The sequence below is a fragment of the Ictidomys tridecemlineatus genome, chromosome 14, assembly GCF_052094955.1.
Source record: "Ictidomys tridecemlineatus isolate mIctTri1 chromosome 14, mIctTri1.hap1, whole genome shotgun sequence".
Lineage (NCBI taxonomy): Eukaryota > Metazoa > Chordata > Mammalia > Rodentia > Sciuridae > Ictidomys > Ictidomys tridecemlineatus.
The window spans coordinates 49,406,313-49,419,516 of NC_135490.1; the positions used below are offsets into that span (position 1 = coordinate 49,406,313).

At 38.6% G+C, this 13,204-nt stretch overlaps 1 protein-coding gene across 13 annotated transcripts in view; it reads right to left on the reverse strand.

Moving 5' to 3' along the window:
- Positions 1-13,204, reverse strand: part of LOC144370376 (transport and Golgi organization protein 1 homolog) — a 176,000-nt gene that overhangs the window by 69,760 nt on the left and 93,036 nt on the right. For 8 of the 13 annotated variants that reach the window (XM_078031120.1, XM_078031119.1, XM_078031117.1 and 5 more), the window contains one exon: positions 9,863-10,028. The exons of the other annotated variants lie outside the window; for them this stretch is intronic. In XM_078031120.1, the coding sequence (XP_077887246.1) occupies positions 9,863-10,028 (166 nt within the window). The remainder of the gene's footprint in view (positions 1-9,862; positions 10,029-13,204) is intronic. 13 annotated transcript variants of the gene reach the window in all.

A 13,204-nucleotide genomic window follows, 5' to 3' on the forward strand; every position in this document is an offset into this window, starting at 1 on the left:
TCTAGATGCATCAGAGTCAACTGTAAATAATCAATTAGGAAGAAAAAGGTCTTGAAGGCAATTAGAAAAAAGTGGTGTGTTACACATAGGTAAAAATGACTAAAATGATAGCTGACTTCTTATCAGAAATGAGAGATTAAAGTTAACGGAAAGGTTTAAGGTGCTAGAAGACAAGAACTGCTAATCCAGGATAAATACTCTTCAAAACTGAAAGCAGAATAGACATTTTTAAATAAATAAAAAGTAAGAAAATTCAATACCAATAGATCTCTACTATTAACAATGCTAAAAGAACCTCTTCAGGATAAAAGGAGATGATCCATCAGGTAGAAACAGATGCACTGTGTGTTTTAGTTCACTGTGTAATAAACTTAATGGTTTAAAATAAAAATTCTTTGTTATGTCTCCTTATTCTATGATTTGGCTTTACATAATTTTCTGATGGGTCCTTTGCTCTAGGTATTTATTAGTGCTTATGTGGTTTCCTTTAGCAGGGATTGTTTAACCAAAGGTAGAACTGACAAAATAGCTTTGTTTACATGTCTGCTAGCTCAACTGGTTGGGTCAGGCTTATCTCCTCAAATGCTTTTAGTCATTCAGTCATTCTAAAATTTTTTATTTGTTGATTAGATTTCTAGAGGATAAAAGTAGAAGGTATATACCTTCCCAAGGTGTTAGGTCTAGGATTGGCATGGCATCACTTTCACCAAAAATATATTTTGTTCATTAAAACAAGACAAAAGACCAGCCCAGACTCAGCGGGTGGGAAAATAGATATTACTTCATAATGAGAGAAGCAACATGATACAGGAATGTGGAGAATTTGGGGTAGATATTTTTAAAGACAATGCACCATAAACAGAAATGAAAAGTACTAGAAATACTAAAATGTAGGTAAATATAAAAGGAAATATGTATACATATTTATTCTTTTAATTTCTTGGAAACATGACTAAGGTAAAAAACATAGGGTATACAGCTGTAATATGTATGACGACAAAGCACAAAGGACTTGGGGAGATGTGAGAAAGTATCACAATTTAAATTATGAAAACTGTGATAAATTAAAGAATGCATTTCATAATTCCTGGAAACATTGCTAAAACAATAATGAAAAGCAATAAAGCTAAACGCTCATGGATAAATTAAATAAAATTTAATTTTTATTTAATGTAATTTTATTTAATTACATTAAATAAAAATATGAATAGAACGAAAACAAGAAATAGATAAAAATACATCATGAATAGTAAGCCAAGAAGAATGCAGAGGCTATACTAACATCAGATGAATTTAATTCAAGATAAAGAGTATTATAAGAGATAAGAAAGACATTTCATAATACCATAATGTGTTTTTAAGAACACAGAAACATGACACCATACAACCAAACATTTATATGCCCCAAATATATGAAAGCTGACAAATCTGAAGAGACAAATCTATACTTTGAATTTTTAACACCCTTTTAACAACTGATAGTAACACTATAAAAAAAAATCACTAATGATACACAATAGTCTGAACAAAACTATCAACCACCTTAACCTTATTGACATTGACTGACAATGCCCAACAACTCCAGAATATATATTCTTTTCTAGTCCTCATGGAAACTTGCAAGATAGGTTATATTCTTGGCAAAAAGTTTTAAATATTGAATTTCAGTTTGTTTGCTGATCACAGTAGAAATAAATGGGGTATTCTTTAATAAAACTGGTCATTAAATAAAAGCACTACAAATCATCAATAAACAGCGTTTTAGTTATCTATTGTTATATTTTTAAAAATTCCAAAATTTAGTGGCTTTAAAAAATAACCATTTGCCGGGAGTGGTGGTGCACACCTGTAATTCCAGTGGCTCAGGAGACTGAGGTAGGAGGATCGAGAGTTCAAAGCCAGCCTCAGTAATGGCAAGGCACTAAGCAACTCAGTGACACCCTGTCTCTAAATAAAATATAAAATAGGGCTAGGGATGTGGCTCAGTGGTCGAGAGCCTCTGAATTCAATCCCCACTACCAAACAAACAACCATTTTATTTCTCATACTTTTGTAAGTCAAGACTTTAACCAAGGTTCTGCTCCAGTGTCACCTAGGCTCACCCATACAGCACATGCCTGATTTAGACTACAAGGTCTGAGATGGCTTTGTATGTCCGGAACTAAGGTGCTGACTGTTGGCTTTATGTAGTCTCCCTTTCCATGTGGTCTTTCATATGTCAGGGGCTTTCTTCAAATGAACTCTCCCTCCAGCAAGATAGCCTGGGCTTCTTTACAGTGTGGCACAGGGTACCACAGAGAAGAAAAAATGAGTTTGTGCCTTTAAAGGATACAGTCAGTCCTTCCTCAAGTCTCAATCTTGGGTAGGATCTTGGTCTATGCATTTTAGGGGAATTTATAGTTGTATGACATTTTAATCTACATTACTATGTGAAATCTCTTTGTTTTTATGATTTCATTTTTGCTACATTGTTTCTTTTCCATACAATTAACTACAATATAGGATAATCTATTAACAATAATGTCTCTTCAATTGGTTGTGTGAAGCTTGCTCTATAATAATTTATATAGAAAGAACTTATGGGAATAATATTCTCTAAATGACAATTTCCTGATTTAAAAACATATAATTTGTAGCCAGTACAATAGTGCATGCCTATAATCCTAGCTACTCAGGAGGTTGACAAGTAGGAGAATGGTAAGTTTGAGGAGAGCCTGGGCAACTTGGTGAGACTCTGTCTCAAGAAAAATAAAAACAAAACAAACATTAATGACTGCAGATGTAGCTCAGTGGTAGAGCACTCCTCAGTTCAATCCTCAGTGCTGGGGGTTAAAAAAGGTCATTCATCAGCATACTAAGACACTCCTTAGAGAAAAGTAATTGCAAGAACATTGTTCTCCTTCCTTGGGATATGTTTTTTTTTTTTCTAGATTGGAATCTAGAAAGCCTTTTGTGTGCTTTGTGCTCTCATTATGGTTATGTGGCTTTTTAAATCTTGTTCATGCCATTGGATGTAATATCAGATTTTGGGTTTTTTTTGGTGGTGCTGGGGATTGAACCCAGAGCCTTGTGCGTGTGAGGCAAGTACTCTTCCAACTAAGCTATATCCCCAGCCCCAGTGGATTTTTTTTTTTTTGGAGGGGAATCTCTTCTCAACACATTTTGTGCCAGATTGTACTTGAGAAAGGGAAGTGATATGTACAGCATGGAACGATACTAGTTTCTGATTTTCCCACTTTTTAAAATCTTTTTTAAAAAATTATTTATTTTTAATTCTAATTTGTTATATATGACAGCAGAATGCATTATAATTCATATTACACATATGGTACACAATTTTTCATATCTCTGGTTGTATACAGAGTCACATCAGTTGTGTCTTTTTTTAAGAGAGAGAGAGAGGGGGGGGAAGGGAGGAAGGGGAGAGAGAGATTTTTAAATATTTATTTTTTAGTTCTCGGCGGACACAACATCTTTTTTTGTATGTGGTGCTGAGCATCGAACCCGGGCTGCATGCATGCCAGGCAAGCGCACTACTGCTTGAGCCACATCCCCAGCCCCTAGTTGTGTCTTTATATGTGTACTTAGGGTAATGACGGTAATCTCATTCCACTGTCTTTTCTATCTACTATTTAGATGTATTTGAAAACATTAAGAAAAATCAGAAATACTCTTTCCTATTTTCATGAAAGCATGAATTTTTAGCCATATAAAATCTGTCCTGATGGGTTTTGATTATATTTTTATACCTCATGAAAAGAGAAGAAATGTTCGCCAGGACAAGCCTCTAAACTGGAAGCTAATAGCCATGTTATCTTGTGTGCTCTCTTCCTCCACATCATCACTTAGGTTTGAGTGAGGCCAAGAACTAATGACACAAAGAACAGAAGGAACTTTTCTTGTGATTACTGTATATTGTTTAAAGACAGCAAAGAATCAACTATTTGTAGCATTTTGAAAAATCCACATATAAATTTTTACTAGACTTTAAAATTTCTTCTTTGATACTCTGGTTCTACTCAAATGGTCCACTCTCAGAGGGGAAATTCAGAGAATCCTGGGAGAGTCATTATTTGTGAAGTCATAGTTATGAACAAAATCCTTTCTTGCAAAGACTTTCAAGCTGCCTCCCTTTAGCTTTCACTCATTAGTGCTGGTTGATACCTGATGCTATTAAAAAAAATCTGATCCTTATCTCACACATCCCTCTCACAAATATTGTAGAAGTACATTGTGATCCCACTAATCTTTGTCCATTGCCATCTTTCCCAGAATTCCCCAACTGTCTCTCATTTCACAGGGTTTAATCAACCTCCTTCCATCCTATTTCATATAAAGTAATCAACATTCCTTATAAAAGCTGACAGCACTTGGGTCCCCAGAACAATCCTTGTTGAGAAAGAAAAAAAGAAATTCATGACCAAATAGTAGAGAAGGCAGCCGAGTCACTTAAAAGCTAAAATTGTAATAAAAGAGAAAAGAATGATCAAGGAACCAATTAAAAGACTATTCATGTATTTTTCTCCTAAGAACCATCAGCCATGCTTCCGTTTGCACAGGGCGTTGGAAAGCGAAGCAAAATCCAAAGGACCACCAGGAAAAGTAACATCTTACTCCTCTAGTCCAGCTGCTGACCCCTCTCCACAATCTCTATTTGCAATGGAAATCTTACACCTTCTGGATGAGACAGAATGATGTAAATCGCTGGCCAAACAAATGGGAAGGCAGTAGCCTATTGTCAGTTCCTGGTTCACTTCCATTAACCAGTACCGGCTCAAGGGGAGGGCAACTCCATTTCCACCTTCAAAGGAGGAGTTGGGCGGGGCTAGGTTTTGCACATGCTCCCAAGGCAGGTTTCTGGGCATGCTCAGCTTACCATATAACTGTGCTTTTTAAAAAACTTGGCATTAAAGATAAAGCAACCTTACTTTATACTTAATTGTGAATGGGCTGCTCTAACTACTCCTCTTTTATATTCATTTGTTATTTTTAACCATGCTTTATGTCTTCACTCTGTTTCGAAGAGGCAGCTGGATCCCACAGGTCTAGACCCTCATCTGGGTCCTGACAGAGGAACCATCTACCACAAAGAGAATCAAGACAGTCATCGAAGACAACATTCCAAATTTTTATCCAAGTAGAGAATCCAACAGTTAAACTGTCTGCAAAAATGTAACTTTTTTTGTAGGTAGACTGAGATATATAATTATCTTTCTGAAAACACTGCAATTTTATTTTGTTCTAGTAAATAAAGTCAATCTAGATGAGTACAGAAAAGGGTGGAAACTTGGTACTAAGGTAATCAAATATAACTTAAAAATATGACCACACACATCTATTTTTTCTCTCACCCGAAACAGCTAAAGGACAATACACAGATTTCTAAAAAGATATATGAGGCAATGGTAGATGAAACAGTGCACGAATTCTTTGGAAGATAAAAAGTGGATAAGAAGAGGACAACAGATTCAAAAGAGCTGTGGAACCAAAACACTGGTATCTAGCTGGGGCTGACTGCAGGAACTGAAACCCTTTCAGTCCTCCAAAAACTCAGATGCACAAGCACAGGCACCACAGTATGGAGGAACTGAGAGGATCAGCACACCAAACACCAAGAGCACCATGTGCCCTCAGCTCCCTGTCTTTCCAATTTAAACCACCAATTTCACTGTAATGGTATAGGACTCGTCTTAGGATACAATGAGTTGTCCAGTGAAATCTTCAAATCTGACTCCCCCAGTGCAAGAGCTGGCTTGCCAACCAGTGCTGTTGGCATGAGGCCCAAAGGCCACCCACCTGTTCACAACAGAGCTGCCTGTCAGCTTTGGGGAATTTCACCAGCACGATGATCAGAGGACCCAGATGTTTCAGATAAACTGCTAACAGGAACGAGAGACTCCAAAACAAAACTTTTTAAAAGAGGAGGAAGAAGGAAAAGCAAATAGAGGAAAAAGAGATAATACAGTGGGCAGGGTAACACTTTCTGAAAAGATATAATAAATATCCTCCCTGAGATATATTTTAAAAAGCTATAATAAATGTCCTCGGGGAGGATATTATATCCTTGAAATGGGAATAGGATACGATTAAAACAACAAGCTGAGAACAAGAAAGAGTTCTTGAAGAATATAAATGTGATAGTATCATAACAAATTTTAAAGATAAAACACAAGAAAAGTCCAAGAACTGTGTTCTGTAAAATAATGCCAATTGCCTAGATTTTGAATTCTCCATATATTCCATAAAAACCACACCAGTCAACAGGATAATGAAACCACCCCTAATCTAAGCCTACCACAAAATTAGGAGTCGGGAACTACTATAAACTTCCACTTGAGGTAAACAGAGAATGAACATCCCAAACCAGCTGAGCTCTGAAGCCCTCACTGGTCTGGGGAGGCAGACAGAGACTGCACAGGAGCAGGACAGTGGGGCTCTAGCAGTGCCAGACAGATGAAGTTCATCTTTCAGAATGAGGTCACCCCAGGATGACTGAGATTGGTAGTTCAGAGCAGTGGCTGCTTAGGAATTCAAAGGAAGGGCTGGAAGGAGATGCAGTCAGACATCTAGGGACGCTCTGCCCTCGGGTGAGAAAGGGGTAATGCAGACAGCCTTCGACAGTCTATGGCAGGGAGAAAGAGAGAAGCAATGGGAGAAAATTCAGAAGGACAAAACCAAAAGCCTCACCCAGCCCTTTCCCTACCAGTAAAGGAAGCACCCTACTGAAGCCACTGTGCTTCTCTGTATTGATGAGAGAAAGAACTCTTTTTTGTGGTGGGTGGGATGGGGTGGGGAGGGAGGTACTGGGAATTGAACTCAGGGGCATGAACTACTGAGCCACATCCCCAGCCCTATTTTGTATTTAATAGAGACAGGTTCTCACTGAGTGCCTCGCTTTTGCTGAGGCTGGCTTTGAACTCATGATCCTCAGCTTCTGGAGTCACTGGGATTACAGGTGTGCACCACTGTGCCAGGCTAGAAGGAACTCTTGAATTAAGAATCTCAGTAAGGGTGAAAGATCTATATAATGAAAATTACAGAACCTTAAAGAAAGAAATCAAAAAAAGACCTTAGAAGATAGAAAGATCTACCTTGCTCTTGGATAGGCAGAATTAATATTATCAAAATGACCATACTTCCAAAAGCACTATACAGATTTAATGCAATTCCAATCAAAATCCCAATGACATTCCTCATAGAAATAGAAAAACAATCATGAAATTCATCTGGAAAAATAAGAGACCCAGAATAGCTAAAGCAATCCTTAGCAAGAAGAGTGAAGCAGGGGGCATCACTATATCAGACCTTAAACTATACTACAGAGCAACAGTAACAAAAACAGCATGGTATTGGCACCAAAACAGACTGGTAGAGCAATGGTACAGAACAGAGGATACAGAGACTAACCCACAAAACTACAATTATCTTATATTAGACAAAGGTACCAAAAACATGCACTAGAGAAAAGATTGCATCTTCAACAAATGGTGCTGGGAGAACTGGAAATCCATATGCAACAAAATGAAATTAAACCCCTATCTCTCACCATGCACAGAACTCGAGTCAAAGTGTATCAAGGACCTGGGAATAAAACCAGAGACTCTGCGTTTAATAGAAAAAAAAGTAGACCCTAATCTCCATCATGTGGGATTAGGCTCCAACTTCCTTAATAAGACTCTTTTGGTGCCAAAATTAAAATCAAGAATCAATAAATGGGATGGACTCAAACTAAAAAGTTTCTTTCTTCTCAGCAAAAGAAACAAATCTGTGAGGTGAATAGAAAGCCTACATCTTGGGAGCAAATCTTTACCCCTCACACATCAGATATAGCACTAATCTCTAGGGTATATAAAGAACCTCAAAAGCTAAACACCAAAAAAAAAAAAAACAAATAACCCAATCAATAAATGGGCCAAGGACCTGAACAGACACTTCTCAGAAGATAATATACAATCAGTCAACAAATACATGAAAAATGTTCATCATTACTAGCTATTAGAGAAGTGCAAATCAAAACCACTCTAAGATTTCATCTCACTCGTCAGAATGGCAGCTATTATGGATACAAACCACAATAAGTGTTGGCGAGGATGTGGGAGAAAAAGGCACACTCATACACTGCTGATAGGACTGCAAATTGGTGCAGCCAATATGGAAAGCAGTATGGAGATTCCTTGGAAAATTGAGAATGGAACCACCATCTGACCCAGCTGTCCATCTCCTCAATCTATATCCAAAGGACTTAAAAACAGTATACTACAGGACACAGATGCATCAATGTTTACAGCAGCACAATTCACAATAGCTAAACTGTGGGACCAACCTAGATGCCCTTCAATAGATGAATGGATTAAAAACTGTGAAGGGTGTGTGTGTGTGTGTATGTGTGTATACACACACATACACACACATACAATGGAATATTACTCAGCAATAGAAGAAAATAAAATCATGGCATTTGCAGGTAAATGGATGGATTTAGAAAAGATAATGCTAAGTTAGCCAATCCCAAAAAACCAAATGCTGAATGTTTTCTTTGATATAAGGAGGCTGATTCATAGTGGGATAGAGAGTGGGAGATGGGAGGAACAACAAGCTCTAGATAGGGCAGAGGGGTTGGAGGGGAAGGGAGGAGGCATGAGGTTATTAATGATGGTGGAATGTGATAATTATTATCCAAAGTACAGGTATGAATACAGGAACTGGGTGTGAATATACTGTGTATACAATCAGAGATATGGAAAATTGTGCTCTATATGTATAAGAATTATAATGCTTTCTGCTGTCATATATGAATAAAAATGTTTTAAAAGGTCCGTAAAACCCTCTCACACCAGCCCATACTGACTCCCTCTTGCTGATACAGGAGAACAGTCATTTTAAAAATAATCATGAGAAACAAAAAAAAACCCTTTCAAGTCTGAAATTCAAATATTTCAGAACAGAAAATGGACAAAAAGATAAATATTGGGGCTAGGGTTGTAGTTCAGTGGCAGAGTGCTTACTCAGCATGTGTGAGGCACTGGGCTCGATCCTTAGCCACCACATTAAAAAAATAAAATAAGGGCATGCTGTCTATCTACAACTAAATTATATATATATATATATATATATATAGAGAGAGAGAGAGAGACAGAGAGAGAGAGAGAGAGAGAGAGAGAGAGAGAGAGAGAGAGAGAGAGAGAGAGAGGGGGGACACCAAATTTGAGAAAAAAGAAAAAGGAAGACAAAATGATCTCCTACACCTCATGGGTCTTTTTTTTTTTAATATGTATTTTTTTAGTTGAAGTTGGACACAATGCCTTTATTTTTACTTTTGTTTTTATGTGGTGCTGAGGATTGAACCCAGGCCCTTGCACGTGCGAGGTGAGTGCTCTACCGCTGAGCCACCACCCCAGCCCCCCACCTCATGGGTCTTAAACGACCTAAAGCACATGACATAGTCAGTACTGTTGATGAACACAATAAATGTCCATAAATATCAGTTGCAATTTAAAATACATTCTACTATTGAGAAGAGGAATCACTGTGCAAAGCACCATCATAAAGATAGGAGGTTTACCAAATAAACTCCAGAGAAGATGTCTGCGTCAAGGGAGAAAAGGTTCAAATTTAATCCTTGAGACTGACAGGACCATAAACATTAATATCATCACTTGGATTCAAAGTCCAGCTTCAAGGGAACAAGGATTACTCTGGCAGTTCTTGGACCAGGAAGCCTTAAGAATGTCATCAGATGACTACAGGGCTGGGTAGGAAAGAAAGGTCCCAGAGCAGGACACAGGACTTCCCGTGGGGACGCATCTCACTCACACCCTACCTTGAGGTGATGGAGTCACTGGCTCACCTAACCCCAACTCACTTCCTTCCTCCTGCTCTCTGATCCCTCCTCCAGCTGAAGGCAGGGCATCAGAGGCCCACTGGCTATTCTCTGTCTCTCCCAGGATGGACTCCAGGTCTACCTCCTCCAGGGTGCTCCCCTCAGAGGACAGCAGTTTATCCAAGCCAAATTTCAGTATGTCACTCAACTTGAATGAAGAAAACGAGAGACCCAGTTAGTTCTCATGAAAACACAGATGAGGATGTGTGACTTGCTAAGTGTCTAAATGATCCCAGGTAATTCTTTCCCTGATGGACTTTCTTCTCTTCCATCACAAATGACACCTGCCAGGCTGTTTTGAAGTTGGATGAGGAATAAGCAGAGAGGTGATAAATGATGATCAGAGATGTTGACTTTGACAATTATTTACAATACCAAAAAAAATTTGGGCCTCCAATTTTTTTGAGGAGTGGGGGCAGATAAAATGATTCCAGCATCTTCTATAGCACTTCTCACCAGCAATTTTTACAGGCACTTCCAGCAGTCCTAAGAGAACTCAGAGAACCTGTTGGCTACCTTCTTACCTCTCCCACTGCCAAACTCTTATAAAGAGAAGGTGCCACTGAATACCTCATCTCACCATGAGCTGCCACCTGTCCTTGCCAAGCCGCTTTGATACTACAGTGGTTTATGGGACCCACTTTGGCAAAACCATAACCACCCTGATCACCAGACCCAAAAGCCCTTTCTCAATTTCAATCTCCCTGGATAATCCTGCGGCACTCCCCATCCTGCCCTCTTGCTCCCCCTAGGGAGCCTACTTCCTATGGCTACAGGAACCAGAATCTTAGATAGTGTTACCTGGCTTTCATTTGCTACTTGCAACTCTCCACCTCCCTAAGTACTATCTCTTAGGAATTCTGAACCAATTGGGATCCACATCATGGGACTTCATTTTCATTTTGCCCTTTTAGATTTGGTTAATTATCTCTAGATTGCCTATTCTGTAACTTGGAAACTTTAGCTTGAAAATACCCGAGATGAAAACTATGACAAAAACTAAGCAAAACCATACCTGTTATATTTATATTTAACTTTGGTGTACATATATATAACCAAGCCAAATGGCTTTGGCATTTAGTACCCAAAACAGAAGAAAGCCAAGTATTTATGATGAGGCTCAGTCCATACTGGGACCCTTCCCTCTTCCACTCCTTGGACTATGTCTCCTGGCTTCCCTCGCTACTGCTCACTCACAACATGTCTTTAAGGAACTACCCATTTTTTAAATGAAAACCACTTTATTATAGTAACTAAGAGCATGTAGTTGGAAGTTAAAGAGTGCTCGGATTAGAGTCATGAATCTGATGTTTGGAAAATTTCTTAAGATGGAGGTAAAGACAACGTCTATCTCATTTTTTTGTTATTCTTCTTCTAAAACAACTGGAAAAAGTGCACGTCACACAATGCTTAGCACACAGTACGCATTCAATAAGTGTTCACCGCATCTTTATCTGTTCTCTGTTTCTGTTGTGTTCTCCTTCTAAAACAAGGAACCTGCTTTCCTTTTTCAGGACTTCACTGCTCTATACTGCTTAGATTTATCAAACCAGAACCACGTCTTTTACTATTAGATTCTTTTAATAACTTAAAAAAATGTCCTGCTGTATTTTGAGACAAGGCAGTGACAAGTTATTTATGGTTCCTGGCAACCATAAATAACTCACAGTCTGGTGGGGAGGAAAGAATCAAGACAGAACCAGAGTGTGATTTCTTGCCATGGCTTGGGCAGAAAGTCCCACCGAGGTCCTCTCCACCAGCCCATAGTTTGTACTGGCCCCAGGATCTGGTCCCATGGCAGAGTTTGTGCCTGTGCATTTCACAATGATGTGCTAGCAGCTAATGCCACAGGGAAACCCCTGACTGAATGCCTGGAGCTCCCTCCACTGGGGAAGCATCTCCTCTAACTCCTGACGCCTGTGCCTTCACAACAGCCCATGATGAGCTCCTCTCCCAAGGTCCTGTAAAGAAGTATATTTAGACACCTACAGTGTACACGCACCTCTCTCTCAAGCTTTCACCTTCCATTTGAAATTGCCTCTTCAATAGTGTGAAAATAAAATGCACAGCCTGCCCGGCCACCATGACAGATGAGCATGCAGAAGACTCAAAACACAAAAGGCCAAAGACTCCAGTTACTCTCTAAGATAAACTAAAGTCAAGCAAACAAACAAAACCTAGGGTTCTTCTTTCGGGTTCTAGTACCCCCAAATCTGTGACCCTTTCCTGCAGGTGAGTGACTCCCTAACAAAAATAGCGCTTTCCCTGTCTGCAATGCTGATGTGTAAAGATACAGATGTGAGAAAACTGCCATTTTTAAACTCATGCTTGGGCTAGTTGTAAATTTGATGATTCTGCTTGTAATACTGTGTAATTTTTTCCCTTTCATATACCTCTTGAATTTTTTGTTTGATAAGCTGATCCTTTTAAAGCCTGGTTTTTCTTGCAAATTTTTCTAATTCCTTTCTTTTCTGAGTCTCCCTCTAACAATAATGTATATTGATTTTTACTACAAATTCTGTTGACTAAAGCCTACATTATCTTCATCTTTCTAATTTCTATCCCTATCTTCCTACTTTCTACTCTCATCTTTCAGGCTTAAAGGCTTAAAGCCATCTTGGAACTTGCTCTCTCTCACTGCCTGCCTCAAAACAATAGCCAACTCCTGTCATTTCTCTGCAGTTTCCTACAGCAGACTTTCCCACAGCTACTACCTTTTCTCAGACATTTATTACTCTCTTCATGCTTGAATCATACTAGATACTAGGGGTTGATCTCTCTGCATCTAATCCCTCAGAAGGACTTGGGGTATATTATAATACAGGTTCAATTTTATCTCAAAGGCTGCTGCTAAGGAATAACTCTAAACCTCCTACCAAAAGAGAGTTCTCTAGGATATTCTAAGACAGCATTTGACTCCCATCTAATTTTTCCTTCTTCAACAAATTAACTCTAGTGCTTTCATCCCTATATCCTATGGCATAATTTTGAATTCCTAATCTTGTTCACTCATCTCTGAGTATGGAATGAGTACTGTAAGTCACTACTCAAAGCGTCTGGGATTAAAGAGGAGCTATGGAACTAATCATCACTGATTGAAAAAAAAAGGAAGAAAAAAAAAGAACTTAAACAAATTCTCTCTGAGGTAACTCGTGGCACACTCATCTTTAGAAGCCATAAAGAGATTAGATCCTTGATGTTCAGTTACATGCTCAAAGTCATACATCCAATAAGGGATAAGATGTGAATTTCAATCCAAGTTAGATGGTTCAAAGCTCATTCTCTTTATTGTATTTTCTCCACCTTTAAATGCCACCCTCATTT